Source organism: Hyposmocoma kahamanoa, unplaced genomic scaffold, assembly GCF_003589595.1.
Source record: "Hyposmocoma kahamanoa isolate Upper Pololo Valley unplaced genomic scaffold, ASM358959v1 95, whole genome shotgun sequence".
Classification (NCBI taxonomy): Eukaryota; Metazoa; Arthropoda; class Insecta; order Lepidoptera; family Cosmopterigidae; genus Hyposmocoma; species Hyposmocoma kahamanoa.
Window position 1 is genome coordinate 4,801,016 of NW_020654972.1, and position 23,869 is coordinate 4,824,884.

Consider the following 23,869-nt stretch of genomic DNA (forward strand, 5'->3'; position numbering starts at 1 on the left):
ATGGATCCGAAATAGTTTACTTTAGATCGACCATACTCAACCTGCGGTCCACGGGCCGCATGCGGTCTGTCAAGCTTTCACGTGTGTCCCGAAACACTATTAAGTATTTAATAAGTGTTGTTTTTTAAACTGTGTGTTTCTAAAAATAAAATCTTGAGCGAAATATACTCAGGTGATGTGTTTTATTTGTTACATGGGGATTTTATTTGTGACGTCAGATCCCTACCAATTTCAAATGGATGACCTAAAACAAAAATGTCGTGGCCCGTATAACATAGCAAGCATCGTATGTGACCCGAACAAAAAAAGGTATATTTTTTAATAATTTATGAGTACAGTGAAAAAATACTATACTCCCGACCAATTTATGGGTATTATGCCTAGTTTTAAAGCAATTGAAACTTTTAAATCGAACGTACATGTACATTATTATATAAGCATGCGTTCAAATCTGGTGAATCTGCATGTGCGCCTCAATAGTCATGTCTTATGCAAAAAAAATCAAGCATAGACTTTGAACGCGAACGTAACGCGAACGGCACGCGAACAGATCGCACTACGTAATGCACGCGCGCAGCTCGCGAGCCTTTCGCAAACAAGCACATTCGCCAGATCTGCACGCACCCTAATACAGAACAAAACAATACATAATATATTAAAGTGTAGATACACACGTGCCAATTTTATTTATATGTGACATTCGTTGAGAAAACGTTCCACGTTCGTGATCTTTTTTAATAAACATTTTCTTTGCTTATTAGGCATAATAAGTTTCGAAATTCGTGACAATTTTTCGCAACTAATGCAATCTTGCTGGAAATACGTCTCAGACACGCTACAGTAGCCATCTGTCTGCTTCTTTAATGTAATTAGGTAGAGATGAATCTGAATTATGTTTTTTTTAAATAAATGCAAATCTACAGAATATACATTGGATTTACATTTTTTTTAATAATAAATTTAAGAGTGGAGGCTTACTATTCGATACTGATAAAAGGTCGCTAATATTCGGTAAAAGAACAGGTAGTACTTTAGGAGACCGTTATAAATATTTTCGTTCTGATAAAAATGAACGTACATATAAACTAATGCCTATTTCAATAATTATTAAATATAATATCACGTACATTTACACACTATCCAAATGTAATAATATTATTTACTATAAACGAAAATTCAAATGTAATATACAGGATATAAGAAAAGTTCGGGTCGTATTTAAGGTGATTGGCTCATGATACCTACCAACTTTAGCAAAAATAAAAAGTTAAAAGTTGTAAAACAAAATATGAGTTCTCCGTATTACAAATAAACGATTGTTCAAGCCACGTTTTCTAAAAGGGGAATACGTGACTGTATATGTAAACCATTTAGTTCCATTACAAATTGACTATGAGCTTAATTATGACATAGTAGTAAGGGCGTGCAGTCCTATTGATGACACTTCAAAGTATAAGTTTGGTATAAAAATATTTTAAAGGTGCAATGTCACCAACTTAACTTTCATATAGAAAAATAAGAAACTACCGCTTTCTGGTTAAAATAATAATAACGCGCACACACTCATAGCCCCGTTCTAGGGAAACACTACAGTGTTCGCTACAGTATCGCGGGTGCCATAGACATACACATAGACAACCAGAAATTACACCCAAACTCACGAGAGAAATAAATGTAGGCCATACATATATTTTACATTATACAAATTTATAAAAGACATCAAACGAACTTTTATTATGGTAAATTAACTCCATCATGAGTAAAGATATTATCGTATCCATTATTTAGAACAAAATTTGTAGATAAATTCATTACATTACACACAAAATACGAGAAGTGGCCATCAAAAGGTTGTTTCGTGATTTAATTACATTAAGAAAACAAAACGTGTTTTCCAAAATATCGACAATAAATTGAATAGTGGAGAAACGCAAATCTTAAATTGAAATAATTACAATCGACTTACTTGTAAAAATATCATTATGTGATGAATTTGTAGAGGCTTTACACATTGCATTGAATAGACTACTACATCCAAAAGTATATTTATAAAAAGCAACCCCTAGAGATTCTTGCTCATTATTCTCAGGGGAATGAGAAGTAGAGTTTAATTAATATGACGTTTTCAAGTGGAATTTATGTACCTATGAAAAGATTATTTGAGTTTAAAACTTAGTTTTGACATTACAAGGTACCATTATCCGTAGGTTGACACATTTAAGAATTTAATTTAAGTTCAGAGTTATTCATATTCAGATTTCTCCCTACCACAATACTAACACAATTGCTGTTGTATAGGGTTTCACTCGACGAGAACGAGTTGTCCCTCGGACAGATCCCGATGTTATATGCTGTCGTAGCTGTTAGGGTCCGGAGAAGTCACGTGACCCGATGCTCGGGGTGGTAGCTTGAAGCCGGAAATAGTGAACGCCCAACCGTCCTGCAAATGTAAATAACTGTTTTAGAATTATAGCTATAATAACTATAATTTTTAATAAAAAAAAAACCGACCTCAAAAGTTCGTGAAATTACATCCATTTGCCAAGTTTTAATGAAATCGGTTACCGGAAACCGGATTCATCCCCTAGTTTGCCACCCTTAGAGGTGGAATATGTTCATCAAATTTAAAAGGGACCAATACCGAGATACCTTCTTTCCAACAAAAAAAATCATCAAAATCGGTTCACAAATGACGTTATCGCCTAACATACATACATACATACATACAAAGAGAATAGTGGAATTGAGAACCTCCTCCTTTGAAATCGGTCACATCCAACCCACACGCACCACTCACAATTATCAAGACATGCACACACATACAGTACAATTATCTATCTCTACAAACAACTTCTGATGTCTCAGACTGAGACGAAACACGTGTCAGGTATATTTTTGGTGGTAAAGTTTGTAGTTGCCTTTGTGTTAGTAATTTTATTAATGTTGTACCAGGATTTAACGTAATTTACGTTAAGCAAAGTAATTTACTTTAATTTTAGTACATTACCATTTGAAAGATTAGAAAAAATTTTCGGTTCAGCGTGGCAATTGAAACTAGTTTCTACGCTCCTCTGTCAAAATTTAAGACAGTGTTGCCGTTTAAACCACAATTGTTCTACTTAATATCTATGAAACTGTTTAAGTTACTCAGAATCTCAACTATATATACACAAAGTTTTGTTTATATTTACTACAACAAACATCTCAAACATAAGAAAAAAATATATATTTTCCCATTTAATTTTTTATGTATTATCATCACCTGAAAATGCTCAGTTTTTGGTTACAAGCGGTGTATTAATCATTTAAATATATCCGGGATGACAATACACTCCCAAACATATAATTCGAGCCACCTGTATTTTTATTTTAAAGAATTAGAACACAATAATTAATCATAGTAAAAAGTTTTTGAACAATCAAACATTGTTTAAACTTAGGGTATTTGATACTGAAAGTTCAAAGCGGCTCGAATTATATTTCTGGGACTGTATATATAAATGAAATAAACAAAAACACATTACAATTAGGTTCACCTTAATAAGATTAGGTAGGTCCGTCCAAAACGCGAGATTTGGCACGACTTCGAGTCCTGTCGCTCCCATTAGGAATTTCTTTGTACAAACTCCGAGAACGAGGTAGAAAATGACGCACGAGAAGAACACTATTAACAGTGTTGATCCCAATGACCGACCGGGTGGTTCAATTTGCTTGAGACACGCATTTCTTGAGTAGAATGAAAGGACCTGGAAATTCAAAAAGTGCATATACCGTCCAATGAAGGCAAAAAGAGAATTTTCGTGTGGAGATCTTAAAGACCTAAGTAAGCGTAGTATTAATATAGTATAAATGTAGTAAAAACAAAATAGTGTGATTCAACAAATCGACGGCCGCGGTGACCCAGTCGTTTAACGCTATGGCCGCTAGGTGAGGGAATCCCAAGTAAAGGCTTTCGAAAAAACTAACTCTTCTGAATTGGTCCAGGGGATCTACTTCTGTTCTCCGTCCAACATCCATCCGAAACAATTACTAACATATTCAACCAAATTAAAAGGCGCATGATGCGAATGAAGCTTGATACTTTACATTGAATAGAACAGAATAGAATAGAATCATTTATTTCATAATATCACAATTCGAAATATAATATCAATGGATAACATGATTGTCATTAAGGTAAATAATAATTTTAATGTTAATATATATTAACAAAATAATTAAAATAAAATAATTAAAAGAAATAAAGGAAAATACAAACTACAACTGTAAAAATAAAAATTCAAATATTTTTACAATCCAAACGTCCAAAATTAAAGATATAATTACAATTTCTTGAAAGGAAATTCCTCTACACTGTAGTATTCATTATCCAATAAAAGGTCTTTCAGTCGGGAACAAAACACTTCATCATTTGTAACACATTTTGGACTTGTGGGTAGGTGTTCGTAAAATCGGGGCCCGATTACTCGCGGATTTTTAGTTGCAAGTTCGGTTCGATGAGCAACGGGTTTCAGTATTCCTATGTTACGTAACAGTCCGCCTCCGCCTGTGCATCGCTCGTAAATCTGTATGTTTTTACGCACAAAAACACTAAAAAAACACGCACAAAACACATTGTCTTTCAATTTGGTAAAGTATTACTTATAATTATTAATACAAATATCGAACACTCAGAAAAAAATCCTTCGATTCGGCCGGATTCGAAACGATCTTCGTTCGTCGTTCGTCTTCCAGCATCTTTGTATTAATAATTATAGCAAACTAGTGACGTTATTTCACAAAAAAAAATTGAATATCAATTCAATAAAAATTTTAAGTATTACTTATTTGTCAGTAATTGTTTTGGACGGATGTAGGACAGAGAACGAGAGAAGACCCTTTTGGTGTGGGTGGTTCGGGTGTCTCGTAGTGCAAATCCGTTGCTCTGGTGTTTATACTGTGTGACCAAAGTGTGGTTGTCTAGCACTACCTAAACGGCTAACCATGGACTCTCGACAAGACTGGATTATCACCCCACTGACCCTTGCATTGGTCAAGTACCTGTCCATAACTGTGCTGTCATCAGCATACGCGAAGGTACCTAGTATTAACATATCATTGATATGCATCAGAAAGAGAATTGCAAACAGAACGGAAACCTGAGGAGGCATCTATCGCCCGATGTTCGGAAGAGTAGCCTTCTAAGGTCACCCGAATCGAACGTCCCCTTAAGAAACCCGAGATCCAATTGCAAAGGTCATTGGGAAGCCCATAAGAGGGAAGCTTGCTTAAAAGGCTTGCGTGCCAGACCCTGTCAAAGGCTTTAGAAATGTCCAAAGACACTGCAAGTGCTTCGCCTTGCTTTTCTATAACCTCGCTTCAAGTGTGACAGGCATATACAAGAAGATCGCCAGCAGATCGCCCTCGTCAGAATCCGTACTGGCGATCACTGAGGAGGTCGTTGTCCTCAAGGTACGACAGGAGACGGTTGTTAAGTACACGTTCCATAGTCTTACAGAGTGTAGAAGTGACTGAGATAGGTCTATAGTTAACAGGGTCAGATATGCTTCCTTTTTTTGGCACAGGTTGCACGTTTGCAAACTTCCACGACCTAGGAACTACACCAGTCTCAAGTGACAGGCGAAACAGTCGTGTTAAGACAGGAGACAACTCTGGCGCACAGTTACGTAGGACTTCAACTTGTTTTTACACTTCAAATTATTTAATCTGGTACGTGTAGGTAAAATTGCTAATGAAAGGTATGCCACAGTTCGTAACTACGTTTAGTTCAAATTCCTTGAGCCGCATCGGCGCGTCGTCGTTGAGTAATTAATAACGAAACATTCTCGTTTATCGTATTAGTGTAATGTTGAATAAGAAAACTTACAATTGCATTAGGTTCCAATAGCGAATATATGTGGAGGTCATCTTCAGTATCAGCGCACACTAGTAGGACTTGCGTAGATCTGTAAAATAAAAAAAAATAGTTTACAAACTACTATGCTCGAAGTGGAGTTTTTTTTTTGCTGAACAATATTAAGCAATGGGTCGCTGAGAATTTTTATAGAACAAAAATACAATGCAATAATTCGGAGAGCACGGAAGGAGCCTTCCCGCACGACGTATCATTCCTTTCCAGTACGTCCGGGGCACCTTGGGACAATCAGCAAGCACCTTACGCGGATTGGCAAAATCCTTTAGGCCTCTCCACCCTCGCGCGAGATTCACGCGCGAAATCACGGCACGAATCGCGGTATGAACTGCTACAGTTCCACACTCGCAGAGGTTCACAGTATAGTTCGCGCGCTTGACGAAGATGGACGCCGAAGTTACTGTTGCTACTGCGACATTACTTTGCGATTTGCAATTAGGTATGCTTTCATAAAGAAAAAACGGTTACTAAAAAGAATTGCTAGAACAATGTAAAAAGTTAGTTCTACTTCATGGGACAACCCATCCACGGCCATTTTAAGCACGTTCAAATCGTCAACAATAAACATATAAACACAACCGTCCGCGGCACTTACTTATCGGCACGCGAATGTGGAGCCTTGTGGCGGTCACGCCAAGTTTCAAGCATCGCGAACCCTTCATTGTGGACCAAAATACCGACAACAATCGGGAACGAGCTGCGAACGCGATGCGAAGCTAGTGGCTTCGCGCGTGAATCGCGCGCGATTGTGGAGAGGCCGTTTCACCACGGTGACAAACATTACAGTGTATGCCATCGATACAATAAGAAGCTGGGGTTTTGGCTGCGTCTCCGGACAAACAGGCGAACTAAAGGCTCTAGTATTTCGCGAGGAATACGATTTCATTTATACAAAGTTTTTTGAGCTAAATGCACTAAATACCACGTGTACTTAAATACCACTTGTGAAAAAATGTTATAGTAGTTCATATATTTATAAAGTATTATTTCAGTATCTTACAGTGAAGGAATTTTCTTTGAAGCGTTTATTGAGATCTATATAGTTACATGTAAAAATAACTTAAACTACACGTCGGAAATCTTATAATCCATTACAATGACCTACCAACAAACCTATTATAAATATATGTACACACAAACGTGCACCAAATGAAAGTGTTGGGAAGCTACGTTGTATTAGCAGCTATCAAACCAGTTTACAAACCCGGTTATTAGTTTTTAAACTGCGGTCTCATTACACATTTTTTTTTATTATTAATCTCTGAATATACAATTTGACTGCGGACAATATGAGCCGTCTAACAAGTTCTTAGATTAGGGAAATCCACTGATAAAAAATAAGAAATGAAAGACTTTATTCATATTTATCTCAAGTTAGTAGCAGGCCGAAAAGGGTTAATTATCAAGTTAAAGGGCCAAAATTAGTAAATATACTAGATATCGGAATACGCAAAGAACATTTTGTATATACCACTATAATATACCACAATATATTGTGGTGAAACTTTGGTTTATGGACAGTGTCATTTCAGAAAACGTGAGTGTAATTTTGAATCCAGTAAAGCCTATTTATTTATCTGATTGTACAAAAAATGTATTATTAATAGGTTTTTGTAATACCGTATTATATATTTTCACTTACTACCAGCGATGTCAGTTATAAATAAAACAATAAAAGAAGAACTAAAAAACATCATTTTAGCCTTTTATTTATAATTATACGGGATTTTAGAGAAAATTATTATCTCCCCTGTGGGTTTTACTTAAAGTTCATGGAAATGATTTCCGATCGATAGTAATCACAAACAATAATACAAACAACCCAAAGTGATGGATGGATAGATTGGTCGAAATTGGGGGAATAACAGTGAAATTAAAAAAAACCCGATACAAAACAATTTAGTACTACAAAAAGCCAATAAAATCACCATCTATAAACTAACAATTCAGTGAGACCATTTTAATGTGCCCAAATACAATATACGATGGTTCTACTGTTGATAATTGAGGGGTTGGGTAATCTATAGACTGTCCTGGGGGTCGACTCCCGTCTTCCGTCCGACATCCGTCCAAAACAATTACAGTCATATAACAGTCGGCCAAATATGTAATACTTGAGCAAATGAAAAGGCGCATGATGCGAATGAACCTTCAATCTTGACATTGTCCTTTGATTTAGTCAAGTATTTGCTCATTTGACAGTAAGAGAGTTTGCACACTACGTGGCCCTGTAATCTCGTTCACCGTCCGACATCCATCCGAAACAATTACTGTCCAATATGTAACACTTGAGCAAATTAAAACTCTCACTGTCTGTTAATTTGGTTGCGTATTACTTATTTGACAGTAATTGTTTCGGACGGATATCGGACGGAGAACTAGAGTAGACCCCTCCAGTCCCAAATCCGAGAAATGACGTGCTGAAACGCACAGGGATTATTTTATCTCTAAGTGTACAAGTGATACTCGTATTTTCTCGAATTCGAATCGGATGCAGTGCGCAAAACGCGGTAATTGGTTGGAATGTCGAACGAGAGTAGAGTAGTCCACTGATTGCAGCATGAGATCAAGGTTTATACATATATTGTAATGTCACTGGTTGATCCACAATATAACAAATTTCAAGTCATTGCAAGTCAAAAAATATTCATTTTATAAAAATTTCAAACATCCCTGCACTTCCTGGCCAACGGCTGATAACCTTTAAACAGCTGAACAGACGTTTATCACATATAGCTAAGAAACGTCCCGATTAAATTAGCCTCTTTGACATCAGTCCACCCCTTTGGGAGCTACAATGGGCACAGACAGGCTGTGTAACAACGGTTTTCAAACTTATTTTTCGCACACGAGCATCAAGATCAACGCCATAGAAAAATGGCAAACGTCAAGTAAAAATGTAATGATTATATATTTGAATAAATATACTACCGATCAATCGTTAAAAGTGTTATCAAAGCTAACTTCAGACAGAGTATAATATTGCCTCATTTTTCTACCGAAAAACAAGAAAATGTCTGCACGCGCCCGTAACAATACGTAAAAATTATAATTTTTTTAGTGATAATGATAAAAACGTATACAATCATAGCCCCGTATTAGGAAAACCCTGTATCGCGTGTGCCATGGACAACACACATAGACAACCACAAATCACACTCAAATTCATGAGGATATTTCTTCCGGCCCAGGTATTGATCCCGGGTCCTCTGTGTGGCAACCCAGTATGGTAACTGTACGGTAAGGCAATAAATAGCGACATATTTCAAGCTTGTGTTCTCGCAACTCACAAACTTAAAGTACTTTTTAACCGACTTCAAAAAAAGGAGGAGGTTCTCAATTCGACTGCATGTTTTTTTTTTGTATGTATGTTACGCGATAACTCCGGTATCCATGATTCTTTTTTTGTTGGAAAGAGGGTACCTCCATAGTGGTCCCATTTAATTTTGAAGAAAATCATCCACCTCTAAGAGTGGCTGTTGACGCATGAAGATTCATTTTTATGAATAGCGCCTATTTATATGTATTTCCACGTACTTTTGAGGTCGGTTTGTTTAGTACTCTGTATTTCATAAGTACTCTTAAAATTATTTAAAATAATAATAAGTTAGCATAAGTGATATTTGTGAGTTTTGCCTGTGTTGTAACATGTTACATGGAAAATAAATGGAGCAATGGTTATGCAATTTGTACCCAAATATTTTAAATTTATTTCTATTATATTGTATAGTTAGTAGTAAGATCTTAAGATTAACAAGTGAAGAAGTTATTTTGTAGAGATAAAGTTCAAAGATATCCCTGGAGAGTTGAACAGACAAGAAACAGTTTGTTTAATAACAAAAATATAGTCAAAATAATATGTATCGTACCTCGATGTTTCCAGGGAATTGCTGCATAAAGAAAATATAATCATATTAATTACAGATTCAAAAAAAAATTGGAAAAAAATGTGAATTTTCAACATTACAGGTCTAGAAAGGTTTTATTTAACTTACATTTTCAAGTAAGTTAATAATTATGGAATTCGACTCATATTTAATAATGTACTAAAATAATATCTTTGACTACATAAATAAATAAAATATAACATCTAAATAAAAATTATTTTATTGAAATATGTACATATAATTAATCATATGATGACAAATCGCACATGATATTGTATTTTATTAAGTTACACGTCTACTACATGCCGTGCAAAGTACACATGCTTTCTTAAAGTGAGTTAAGAACAAGCTGAGTGGATGATGGATACACAGCGTACTCTGTTATGCTCATTATTTATTTGTTAAAAAATTATTTATTTCAGTTAGATATTTACATTGATTATTTATTTATATTAACTATACTATAATGAGGCAGGCCGTGCTTTTCATTTGTTTTAAATATTGTGTTTAGTCTAAATTATATAATATAGTGTTTTACAGTGCAGGAGCAGCTAATAAAACATGGTCCACAGCAAAACTTGTTACAGTAATAATAAATGAAAGTAGGAATAGCTATTTTTACAACTTGCAACACATGATCATAGTAGGGATAAGTCCTTTTCAACAAATCTTTGGATTATGAGAAATAAAAATGGCACCTTTTTTACATCATTTGTGTTTTCATTTGAATGTTTTATTAGTTTATAAAATTTATTCAAAATAAGTAAATTATATTTTACTCATGTTAAAATGCAAAAATATCCAACAGCTTTAACTGAATTCTATTACTGTAGTTGAAATTGACATTCTTCTTAGTTGGCTGCTCAATTTAATTGGTGTTGTAGCTCTATTATAACAAAACGTAAATTGTAAATTGTACTTACGATGGGCCATTCATGTATTTAATTGAGCGACCATCAGGCAAGAACTCTGAGACATTAGAAGTTCCCATGAAGTCATTGCGCCCTCCATCAGAGCGATATATCCCTGTACCATTTAAAACTAATGTTTCTAGGCTTCGACATATCTGTAAAAAATAAAACTTAATTTAATATTGACCAAATCTCCAACACTTATATGGACACATCTACACACTTGGACATATTTAGAAGAATGCTGAAAATGGTTGCATTATAATAACAATGTTCATATAAACCATTGACCACATATGCCAGAACATTTAATTTGAAAAAAGAAAGACTTTAATCAACATTTTATTTAGATTAAAACCTCCATGGCTCAAAATATACATGTGGTCAATGGCTTATATGAAATTTGTAAACATAATTCAACCTTAATTTAGCATTCCTCTACACGCAAAATAGGTGCCTTGATGTCGAGTTGCAGGCACCAGCCCATTACACTAAGTACCAAGTAAGTAGCATTCGTCTAAAGCCCATGAGTGTATAAATGTATTAACTACGACCCCTCCAACAAGTACCAGATCATGGCCAGTTTTAAATTCAAGCAAGGTCCAATTATGGTGCCCACTCTTGCTTCCCTGCATGCCAAACATGAAACCTAAAAAATCTCAAGAAGATCTTAAGTGTTTGCCTATTAGTCATGGTTATTGTGTGAAAACATTACTGTCAGTTGGCAGTGCACCACCTTACACAATAAGGTCATTCACATACAAGCCTTAAACTTTCAAGCAGAAAATCAAAAAGTGAAGAAAAAGTTGTATTTTTTATTTTATTTTGTCTTTACCACTGAGGCATCACCATAGACGAGTGCCTGGAGTAACATGTGCTTTCACTCCTTGGAGTTGGCCAAGTCTCCACAATTATAAATAACTATACAAAAAAGTCATTTATTTAAATTATTATAGGCCAGCAGCCTAAGAAACGTGTATTAAAATTTGCAGTAACACCATCTATACAAATATATTTTAGTACTGGCACCTTACCTATTCCTACAGCCAAGAGGTAATGTGAGCATTACTGTGACCTGTTTTAAAGGGTAAGGGCGCTGGTGACAATACAAGCACATGAGGCTTGTCAATTTATGTCTCAGGGTGACGGACACAGTGGCAGTGCCCCTCAGATATTTGCGATTTAAAGCTCTGAGTGGCACTGCAACTGTTATGCACAGGCGTGTCGCTTAACACCAGGCACAAATTGTTCGTCCTAATACTTGGTATTATATAAAAAAAACAGAAAAAAACAATGAAAAAAATTCCAAGTGAAACTGAGTTTCCTGTTACAATCTATCGACGTCAAACGTGCAATTTAGACACAACTTAACTAGAAAATAAAGTAGAACCTTGGTTCTAGTTAGCTACTTGTAACTTACCGACAAAGGAGCTCCACACGTGTCAGTAGGTTTACTCGCGTTTATTTTTGGAAGTATATCGTAGCACGGGTGGTAATAATACGTGGACAACTCGAGCTGCGTTCCATTCATTTTAGATTGATAAATTTGCGCCGTAAAAAACTTATTATTTGCTGTAGGCGTTAGGTCGAAACCAGTGCCATTGGAAAATTCGCATGTACAAGGCCCCTTCTTCACACACTGATCTGCTCTTAGAGGAGAAAATATAAAACCTAGATAAATAAATATAAAGCCCACAAAGAGACCCATCTTCACAAAATAATCGAAAATATCACCCTCGAATAGACAAACATGCAACAGCTGTCAAGCCAAGGCTGTCAACAAACCACATCATTTTTTAAATTATCCTTGGGGAATAGTAATGAAAACTGTGTACATACAGCCATGTCCGTAGTACATTATAATTTTTTCCGGAAAAATTCCAAAATGGAAAAAATTTAAAAATATTATTTCGAAGGCTCATTTTCTGATTATAAATATGTTTTGAAGCTTTATTTAGCATGAATTATAAAATAAACTTCATTTTCATTCAGTATCTTCAACTTTTGACAGGTATCAACGTCAAATATTAAAGGAAAAAAATTAGAAAAATATCCGGAATAAAATATTTATTTTTCTGAAAAATATGACATTTAAGTGTTTTATTGAATGTCAAGATGTTTCACCACCACGATATTCAATTATTTTTATGCGAAATTACTCCCTAAAATTTATTGAAATTATTAATACAAAGATCGCGACATCTCTAGCCGTAGCTGTAAAGGTAACTGGCTGACGAAATACTTTCATAGATTTCTCATAGATGGCGCTACGGTTAAAAAGACGTTAAGAACTAGTTACAAAGATCATCATCATCATCATCATCAGGCACATGGAAAAAATCGTGAGTTCCGCTGGTTAATTCCGTGGCTTAGTTGGCATAGCGTCTGCCACGGTTTGCTACAACACGTCGATTTCAATCCAGCCGGATCGAAGGATTTTTTTTCAAGTGTTTAATCTTTGTATTAATAATTATAACAAAATGTGATTTTTTCAAAATGGAAATTTTTCAGTGACTTCTCACACTGTGCTATACAGAGATATGGCAGAGATCAACATAGTATTCCATTCCAAAGAGAAACTTTTTTTTTAAACTTTTTGTACTTACAATGATCTATTTTTAAGCTACAATGATCTTTTATACGTGTATAATAAAACTTAAGGATGGAGACTAGTGTGAGGTATAGGATCATTGGTTAGCTATGGTAATACATTTTTATTACTTATTCAATTATTCTTCTTCTTATTTAATAAAAATGAAGATAATATACATTTCTTAATTGGAATTGAAATTGCAACACTCTTGCAACGAAAAAATAGTGCTAATAAGTTTATATAGAATCAAGAGTACGATACGATAATGTTGATACTCGCACTTTATTAAATTCAATTATATACCAAGAGCCCAAAACCCAATGTTCAAGATGCTGCGCTCTTGACTGTCCAATTTTTATTTAATAAGAAGACAAAGCAAATTTTATTCAAGCTTGTAATATAATAATTGGAAGAACGTAGTACAGTATACTGCTAGGTATTTAAGAACTCTAGCCCTGCTACCTTCGATATGACAGGCACACTACTGCTTAAACCGGCCGCCCTCTCCTTAAAGGAGATCCATACCTAGCTGTGGAACATATTATAAATATATAATTTTATGATGATTATGTTATTTTAGCAACATCAATTCAATATTAGTACGGGCCATAAGGGGCCTTCAAATCTGGATAGTAGATCCTCATATATGTCCCAAATATGGAAAGACCATGATCATGAACGTCATGACGTTCAGGGCTAAGTAAACCCTACGCACCCCTCATGGAAGAATAGAATAAGTGGAGTTATGTGAAAAACGTTCATTGCTCCATTAGATACAGAAAAATATAACCTACATCATCTCCAATTCTTGTAAATTTAGCGACTAGTATTGTAGATAGATCAACAAGAATTGAAGAGGATGTGGGTCATATTTTTCTGTATCCAATGGAGCAATAAACATGTTTGACGTAACTCCACCTTGCTGTTCTTCCATTAGGGGTGCGCGTGTCTTACCGAAAGTAGCAACTTGTACTTCACACCGTCCTTATCAATAAAAATGATAACATACAAATAAATGTTATTGAAAAAGAGCTCCGCTTCAGTTGGACCATACTAGACTCTAGCCCCGTGTCACAGATTACAGAATATACAGATACACGGTCCCATACAAGAAAATGAGTCCCTGCTAAGTTTTTAGCTTCCAGGAGCTATTTTGATTCGTTTATGGTACACTAGATGGCGACTATAACGCAACGTCAAAGTAGGAGGTAGAAAGCTTATTACCCTGCATAGTAACTAGATGGCGTTTTTATTTATCACTAGCTAGATTGATTCGTCGAATTGATTTAAACTTAGGCCTGCTGCGTCTTAAAATTTACGTAGATATACTTACGTAAAACCACATAGTAAGTTCTGTCACATATTGTGTACGGAAATAAAACCACGTTACTGGTTTTTACTAAACTATTGCTTTTTATTAAATAATGTGTGTAAAAGATATCAGCTGGGTACACTATCTAGACGGTGCGTGACGCAATATTTTACCCTTGTTTTTGAAGTCAAATATCACAGTAAATTAAAGTTAGGAAGAAGATAATATTTTAGGGCATATATTATATAACAGAAACTTCATATATTTTAGTACGTACCAATTGTGTGTTATTTAGTTAACTTTTTAAAACATTAGAGTGAACTGTTGCACGCTCACACTCTCATAATGTGAACTCTGTTACGGCATTCATAAAATAAGAGTAGTTCAGTAAGACATATGTGGTATTTATTATCAATGACTCTCGACATCACATGGCACTTCTGCCAGTCTTGGTATTTTCAAATTTACGTCTGTGGCTATAGCATGATCAAACAATTACAATTTACCCCTGGACTCGTGTCAATTCGCAAAATTTTGCTTCCAAAACAAACAAACAAGTAAACGAACGATTGCGCGTTTTGTTCAATTCAATAAAAAAATCTACGTTTTAAAATAATAAATAATTAAATAATCAAAACGTTTTTAAGTACTAAAACCATTCATATTGTTAGATATTTAATTTAACAACTTTAAAATAAAAAATAAATAAAACAAAATTAAGAAATAAATAAACTGAAGAAACGTTTCAAAATAGAGGAACAAAACGCGAAGTGTATTATGTTTTTTAATAACAGGGCCATCAAGCGTGACCCGCAGGCTTATTACCGAACTTTAGCAACCGGTTGTTAATTGTACAATAGCAACGCGATTGCTACCAGTTGCGATTGCTAAGTTGGTATTACGGTTCGGTAATACGAAAAAGCAACCGGTCGCTTTCTGTCAAAGCATTTTCATGCAGTTTTAGTTTATTAGTTGCTCGCGGGAGGCGCTGTAGTCGACTGGTCGCAATTGTTCGATCCGTAATACGAATTTATGTTTTGACAGCGATAATCGTGCAACTATTGCTAAAACGACTGGTCGCTAAAGATCGGTAATAAGCCTGCAGGTCAAAATAAAATGACAATGCATTAGCTAAATGACAAATCTAATGATAATGATCCATTAGCTAAATCAATAGAGCTGACGGCGCGTATGGACCATAGATGGCGTTGACTTGATAAACAATAGCTGTGTTAAAGTTTATTAGTTGTGTATTTTTCTTTTAAAAAATGTGTTGATTGAGAGGAAATATTCATTTTTATCATGAAATATTTTAGTTTTTACTTGTAATTACGTAACTATGACTTAAATTGCCATTTTCGCTTACTTAATATCCAACAGGCTATCCATGGCGGCATCTATGATTATTTTTTTGTACTAAAAATATTTTGTATGAGTTGGGACCCCATGCCCGTGTGCTTTAGCGGTTCATCGTAGACAGAAGCTTTTAAAATTTTCTTGCCTCGCTGCTAGAGAAGCTAGCTTTTATAATGAGGGAATTTTCATATCCCTTTGCAAACCTTTTTTATTTTTGCCGAAAATTGGACGACAATAGCAGAACTGATTTTTCCCAAATCTATTGTAATGGAGGCGGACTTTTGGTAAGTAAGCGAAATAAAAGTGGCATCACATAATTCTAAAGAATGCTTATATGCAACAAGGCACTAACAACTGCTAGCTAATGATGATTATACTAGTTTTTTTATTTATTATTTTTTATTATGTAACCCAAAACAGCCTATCATGCGTCCTATTACGAAGCGCGGTGCCTCTAAGTGCAGTTGATAAAATACAAAACAAGTGAAGTAAGCTAGCATATTTTTATTTTTTGTTAAAATCAAATCATTTAGGCGTTACAAGAATACCTACATTCCGAATCACTGATCCGCCTTGCAGATATTGTGCGGTCTGTTGTTGTAACATCGGCAAAAGTTCGTCTTCATTGGTGAAAACGGCTCATTTGACCTATTTTAAAGCCATTTTCCTATATTAAAATTCTTCGTATTGTTATTATTGTTTTTTATCCATAAAATCACACAATCTATAGTTTTCTGCATGCTGTGTATATGTGTGCTACACGCCTGTTCATAACAGTTGCAGTGCCATTCACGAGCTTTAAATCGCAAAGGTCTGAGGGGCACTGCCTCTGCGCCCGTCACCCTGAGACATAAGTCGACAAGTCCCATGTGCCTGTTATTTCACCAGCACCATTCAAAATCGGAACCACGTAATGCTGACATTACTGCTTAACGGCAGATGTCAGTAGTAATATACAAAAACAGGGTGAAAAATATATTAATAAAAATATATAATATAAAAAATAAGGTGGCGTGGTTATATACAGAGCAAGACACAAGAAATTGGTGGTCGTCCGCGCCGTCGGGGAGGACGCTTGCACGTTTGAATTTCCAACCAAATATATCTAAACAGTGTCAGGTAATATCTACAACAAAAACTGAAAATTTATTTTTGGTAAATTTATTATATTGTAAATTGTCATAGAATAAAAGTTGTTGCTTATTTGTAATGTAGTTGTGCAAGGTTGTTAGAATTTTACAAATAACCCTGTATTATGTAACATCAAACAGATGACTTTATGTACCAAACACTTCATGCCATTAAATAAACAATTTACTGTACACCTTTTTTCCTTAAAAACAGAAACAAAAAAATTGATGACGCCTTGTTTCTTTAAATTGTCACTGTAAATTGGCAAATCGCTTACGGTTCTAATCGAAGGATACAGGATATTGGCATTTTATGCGACACCATTGTTTAGTATAAAATCCTACGAGGCTTCGATACTACCATCATTATCATTGAAACCTCTATAGTGTAGCAAAGGCATTATTAATTATTCTTTAAAATGTACACCTTGAGAGTTTTCTTCGTCGCCTTCCTTGGAATCCTTGTCAACTCTACTATTGTAAGTATCAATGCTATGTGTAAAAGTTTCTGTCTATGTACCCGACCGTGTTAGGATATAGCGACCACTTTGACTCCTAGTTGGGTTGGCGCTGATATACTCAAAGAGTACTAATCCTCGTGCACATTGAGGGCACGTAAGTATACACCGTCTGCGTAATTATAGTCAATGGCAGGTGGGCGGACCTTTATCTCGTCACGTTTAGCATCGAGTTCAGCTTTACGCTGCTCTTCAAACTCGTGGACTTGCCTATTCACAATCTCCCGCCATTCAGGGCGCAGTGCTGCTAAATCTACCCATTAAGACGGCTCAATATTCTATTCTATTTCTATTTCCATAATGGCGGCCACTAGGCTTGGGTCAGTGTAAGTTACGATTAAATGATGTCAGTTAATATTGATCAATAACGTCAACGTTTCGATAGCAGCAAAGTATTTATTTTTAGATGAATCTCTTCGACGGAATTCTGTTGTGGAGATTATACCTGGGGTACAAATAAAAACAATCATGGACAAACAACGGACTAAGCATCTTCTAATACGTCGCTTGTAAATGTCATAAACCAAAATTAAAAAGTTTTTGACAAACAATATTGAAAATGTTGAACATAAATAAAAAGGCCTTTTTATGGCGTTTTCGTTGTTACGTGCACATTGTTAACGGTTAGCCAGGATGCTAAATATATTCTTGTTATTGCACGTCTTGCTTTATATCATTTTATAAATGTGCACGTTTGAATAATTCCAGGCCATAACTGACGAACAAACTGCCGAAATCCAGTCTAAGTTTGTGGAAGTAAGCAAGGAATGCCTCAATGACAACCCCTTAACTGCTGATGACATTATAGCCTTCAAAGACAAGAAATTCCCTGACGGAGAAAATGCCGGCTGCTTTGCTGCTTGCGTCTTTAAGAACCTTGGCATTGTAAGTAGTTAGCTATCACTATCTCAAGGATTGCTGAATACTTTCTGAGAATCGTCATGCTTGTGTTTAAAGGTGATCATGTGAAGCTGTAATCTAATTAAAGAAAAAAATGCTATCCGTCTCCTGGATTTATTCTTCAATAGCTTTTAGTTTTGACGACCTCAGTGACCCAACGGTTTATACTGTGGGTGCTGGATGAGGAGGTCCCAGGATCGATTACCGGTAAGACCAATATAGGAAACTTTTGTAAACTGGTTCTGGTCTGGGTATTCGGGGAGTATCCCAAAGTGAATTTCGTTGCTCTGGTACTCAATTTTGTTATTAGGCAGTACACGAATAAATACTGTCCAATGTACTTTTAGATGGATGAGCAGGGACAACTCTCACACGCTGGTGCTCTAGAAGAAGCCAAGAAAGTGTTCAGCGATGAAGAAGAATTGAAGAATATTGAAGATTTCCTCTCCACCTGCTCCAAAGGTATTATTAGTATATGAAATTTCCAAGTTTCAAAGTCATTCATTAGTCATTAAAGTCTAAAAGAGAGTTGACAGCGTAGGTACCGGTCAAGTAACTGGCTCACTAGCGCATATTTATAAAGTTTGTAAGTTTCTTCCTAAGGCATCTTCAAACGTCAACTGAAAATAACTAAAATCTTTTTGAATAACAAGCTGCATTTTGGTAATGAAACTATTTTTAATTCGCGTACATATGCTAATTTGTTTTTTTTTTTCAAACAAACTAACGTTTCCACCATGATGTTAAAAAAAGTATTTCCAATGTGTAACGATCGCGAAACCTAAAAACGCGATAAGATGCATTTTGTCAGCAAACTTTTATATTTGTTTGTCCATATAGATGGAAAATAATATGAACTAGTAAACACCGACTTTTTTTTGTTCAGTAAACCTTGACGACGTGACAGACGGCGAAAAAGGTTGCGACCGCGCGAAGTTGGTTTTCAACTGCTTAATTGAAAACTCTGAAAAGGTAAATAATAAACTCCTTACAAATAAACCGGGTCATTTATATGGGATGGCAGTACAAACTATTTGTATTAGTAGCAGTAGAACTACTTCTGAAAGAGTCCGTTCAGGGCCACTGCCACCTCACCTATTTCTACCGACAAGCAGTACCGTGAGCATTAGCTGCGTCAGTTTTAAAAGGTAAGGTAAGGTGCTGGGGAAATTATAGGCATATGAGATTTGTTACCTTATGTCTCAAGGTGATGGGCGCTGTGGCATTGCCCCTCAGATCTTTGTGATTCAACCCTCTGACTGACACAGCAACTTTCATGGACAGGCATATCGTCTACTACCAGATGCATGACTTATTCTTTCCTTCACTTGGTATCAAACGAAAGAAATGAATTAACGTCTCTTGTCTCGCCACCTCAAGGGCTATCCACACATATCCGGGCCATGCCCGGGACGTGGACGGGGCGGGCTACTTTGTATGAACTGCGGGCCCATCCCGGCCCCGGCCCGGACACGGACATGTGTGAACGAGTTCATACAAAATATACACAACGATATTTTTTTGAGCCCCTGACGAGCACGGCCCGTCCACGTCCCGGCCACGGCCCGGGCACGGCCCGGATATGTGTGGATAGACCTTTAGCTGTCATTCGATTAGAGTCAAATATGGTATAATAAATTTTTACTCTAAAAGGGGCTCCTCAGAGTAACCTCTTCTGGGTGGAAAAGATTTACTATTTATAATAAGGCAGCCTTTTGAAACTATTTTGTTCTGTTGCTGTAATGTAACGTCTCTGTTCTTTTTTTTTATACATATAAGAGCTAGATTTTTGTCGGTGAAGTAGTCGCCAATCATCTCTGTTGAGCGCCGTATAATTAGAGTTCCTGATCATCATCAACCCAATTTACACGTCACAAGGCTTGGGCCGTAATCCGTCACGCAGGCCCAATGCGGTTGGGGCCTTCACACGTTTTCCGAGGTTCGTGAACCTTCTTCGACGTCAAGATGTTTTCCTTCACCGGAAATTTCAAATTAAATTTCTTTATCTCGGATTCGAACCAGGACTTCGGACTGCTTGAAAGGCATTAGTAGTAGCGGGTAGAGCGGCAGAGTTCCTGATGTCACAAGACAATAGCTTTTTTGATTATATAACATGTGTTTATGTATGTATGTTGTATAGTTGTATACATATGTGTGAATCTTGTATCGTTTAAATCTCGAAGGTTCTTCTTTGTCTTCTTCTTGGGCTGTACAAAATAATCCACCCGGCACGATTTAGCATTCCTTCCCTGTCCGTCCTGAGCAACTATTGAGTAGTCTGGGCCTGGATTGGCTAATCCTTTCAACACGATCGATGGCAAGGATTACATATAGTGTATGCCGTAGATACTTTAGTAGTTAGTAGCAGTAGCTTGTGAAAGAGTTTGTCCAGGGAAGTACTGCCACCTATTTCTGTCGCCAAGCAGTAATGTCAGCATTACTGCGTTCCGGTTTTGAAGGGTAAAGGTGATGGTGAAATTACAGGCACATGGGTTATTAATATTATAACTGTAATGGACAGGCGTGTATCTTACCATCAGGCGCACGACTTCTTCGTCCCATCACTTAATATTATAAAAAATAAAAGATATGTTATGAAGAATCTCACATTTATTTTTTATATTATTTTTATAAGCATTAGTCTTTATTTTTCAGCACGGATTCAACCTGGACTTCAACTAAAGAATATTAAATTTGACAATCGCAAAATAGAGAAAAGGTTATAAAAATATAAAGTTGCTACGTTTAACGGACTATTCGATTTATTAGTAAATAAGTGGCATATTGGATTGTGGACAATAGTTTTAATAAGATAAGATTATAATACGTTAAATAAATATGATTCATGATATAATACCCTGTTTTAATGGGATTGTTATGCCTCTACATCACCCAAAAAACTAGATACAATGCAGTCTTTGGACTACCTACTTTGCCTTGACTTTAACTATAGAGTCATTATTAATACATTAGAGATTCAAATTAAAACGTATGTACAGCCGATACCCTAAGAAACCTAATCCCCCTGTAGCGGACTGTATCAATGGGTGAAAGGGTAAAGGGTGGAAGCTAACAACGAGTGAGCAAGGCCAAAAGAATGTACTTACAGCTTTTAATAAGTTATTAGAAAAACACCACGTAGTTATCAAAGCAAAACAGAAAACAAACACTGGCTAAAGTCAAGAAAAAGGCGCCAAAAACAAACATTTAAATTTAGAATTTAAATATAAAACTAAAACTTAAAGAGACTACTATAAAACATATACGAAAAGAGAGTAAGTGTTTTACTCCCTAGGGAGTAAAATGTATCATTTAATCCCTAGGGAGTAAAACATGCCCAGATTTGTAATTTATTTCGAGTAACTTAAACAACAATATCTCCGACTTTTACACTACAGCCGACATCAGACATCATACCAAATTCCCAGATACAAGCAACTACTCGTGTTAATTTTCCCCGAAAGGACCGCAATGTATAATATTAAAAATAATTCTAATTGTACATTTATTTTTAACTACAATATTGTATTCGATAAAATCTTTTCGTACTTAATTGACTTATTTTTTCTCGCAATCGAAGTGAAAAGTAAAGTTTTCACCTCAAGACTAAAAGCCTAACCAATATAAACCCTCGGAGTAATAGACACCTCGCTAAAGCTCGGATGATTAACTAGTAAGGGTATATTACATTGGCTCGTTTTGGTCCCTCGATAAAAAAATTTACTATTTCGTATAACTTCCTTTTTGCATCATGTGTGAATGACATTTTAAGAAAGTTTTTAAGCCAATTTGGTCTGTAATTACATTACCTAAATGCAAACAACCAATACGTTGGAATTCTTTTACTGTTTCCTATTGAATGCTTAAGAAGGTCCTGAGAACCAAAAGATCGGCTAGAGGGTCACTAAGGCATCGACTGTACAAATCGTAATAGAAATATAGCAAAAAAAAATAGAATGTTCACAAAATTTAATGAATTCCATTTGTTTTACACGCCATGAGAGCGTACTGTAACTGTAGCCTATGAAAGCAGCATTGAATAAATAAATTATTATTATTGAATGATACACAATAATTGTTTTTATTGTCACTGCTTAAAAAAATTTAAAATTCATAATATTAACTTTAAGTTATTTAAGTATGTATCATAATGTCAACCGTGACCATGGGACCTGTAAAGGGCCCGAAACGTCGGTTTGTTTGAAAAAACAAATATACGCGATTTAAATCCGGAAAAATAGTTTCATTCCTATCATAATATTAATTTAAGATTATCCTTTGGCTTGGTATTTCAGTATTAGTGGTCGTTTTTTTTTTAATTAAAATTAGGCTGAAGAGGTTGTAAACTGCTAATGTGACAAAGATCACGTCAATAAAATACAATACTCCGATCCACATAATTTATTTCTGTAATATCGAAAGAAAAAATGAAGGCTTACAGCAAAATTACGTATAAAAAACAGGTACAATCATGGTACAACGCTATAAAACACTCCCTACTTAAGTACTAAAAACGTGAGACAGACTTACCCCGAAAGGGCCGAGTCATACAATATTACTAGGTTAGATTGGTATTAAAATTGGCACATGATTTAGGTTGGTAAACAAGTGGCCAGGTACCAGAGAAAAGGTGACAAAAAGGCGGAATGACGATGGAAGGAGGTCACATCATCACAAAGCTACTACTGAGCAGGAGTACTGCAGAACACAACCATTCTCCTTTGACACCATCACTTAGTTTAACGGTGAAAGAAAACATCGTGACGAAAAGGCCAGAGCGTGGTAGATATGGAACATCGAGTATATAACCAGAAATAGAGACGAAATGTCATTTAATTTGTTTGAAAACTATTCTGCCATATCATTACTGTGACAACTGCGCTCCGATTGGCTAGCCCGAGTTCGAAACAATTGACGGGTATCGTCAATGGGTGTCGTCAACTGTTTCACTTCAAATCGACCAGTTAACGTGGCCTTTGTTATAATAGACGAAAATTGCAAAATTACATATTTGATATATAATTACCGATGAAATGTAATTCCGTTTGTTAAGTAATTAGATGTTTTGCTGTTTTTCCTACACTACCGAATAGAACAGCACGGCATTGTTAGAGATATTATCTTTGTTACAATAAATACAGAATATTTTTTGGAATATACGGAGACGTACACATAGGTCAGTAGTTGGCCTGTCTATATTTCAGTGCAAACGAGAGTTGATATTTATATGAGCTGTATCGCTAATGTGTTGCCAAGAATATATGGCCCTTATTTCGTCTCTATTTCTGGTTATATACTCAATGATATGGAAGAACCCCTCTCCAGACGAGACTGCACACTTTACACAAAGG

General features: G+C 35.7%; 2 protein-coding genes across 2 annotated transcripts; one reads left to right on the plus strand and one right to left on the minus strand.

The window, feature by feature from the left end:
* Positions 1 to 964: 964 nt before the first annotated feature.
* LOC113238315 lies at positions 965 to 12,417 on the minus strand. Its single transcript, XM_026475153.1, has 5 exons — positions 12,130 to 12,417; positions 10,722 to 10,864; positions 5,867 to 5,945; positions 3,537 to 3,746; positions 965 to 2,440 (listed from the first exon to the last, which is right to left on the minus strand). The coding sequence occupies exons 1-5, from the start codon at positions 12,415 to 12,417 to the stop codon at positions 2,345 to 2,347; spliced, it is 816 nt and encodes a 271-aa protein (XP_026330938.1). The 3' UTR covers positions 965 to 2,344.
* Positions 12,418 to 17,519: 5,102 nt separating this feature from the next.
* LOC113238318 (general odorant-binding protein 19d-like) lies at positions 17,520 to 21,278 on the plus strand. Its single transcript, XM_026475156.1, has 5 exons — positions 17,520 to 17,579; positions 18,327 to 18,503; positions 18,866 to 18,980; positions 19,405 to 19,490; positions 21,174 to 21,278. The coding sequence occupies exons 1-5, from the start codon at positions 17,520 to 17,522 to the stop codon at positions 21,198 to 21,200; spliced, it is 465 nt and encodes a 154-aa protein (XP_026330941.1). The 3' UTR covers positions 21,201 to 21,278.
* Positions 21,279 to 23,869: the final 2,591 nt, after the last annotated feature.

Coding starts and splice junctions, on each gene's coding strand:
- LOC113238315 (XM_026475153.1), bottom strand. CDS start 12,417: ATGGGTCTCTTTGTGGGCTTTATATTTATTTATCTAGGTTTTATATTT. Junction 3,747..5,866: donor TATTGGAACCTAATGCAATT/GTAAGTTTTCTT, acceptor TTGAATTTCCAG/GTCCTTTCATTCTACTCAAG. Junction 2,441..3,536: donor ACCTACCTAATCTTATTAAG/GTGAACCTAATT, acceptor TTACATTTGCAG/GACGGTTGGGCGTTCACTAT.
- LOC113238318 (XM_026475156.1), top strand. CDS start 17,520: ATGTACACCTTGAGAGTTTTCTTCGTCGCCTTCCTTGGAATCCTTGTC. Junction 17,580..18,326: donor TCCTTGTCAACTCTACTATT/GTAAGTATCAAT, acceptor GAATAATTCCAG/GCCATAACTGACGAACAAAC. Junction 19,491..21,173: donor TAATTGAAAACTCTGAAAAG/GTAAATAATAAA, acceptor TTTATTTTTCAG/CACGGATTCAACCTGGACTT.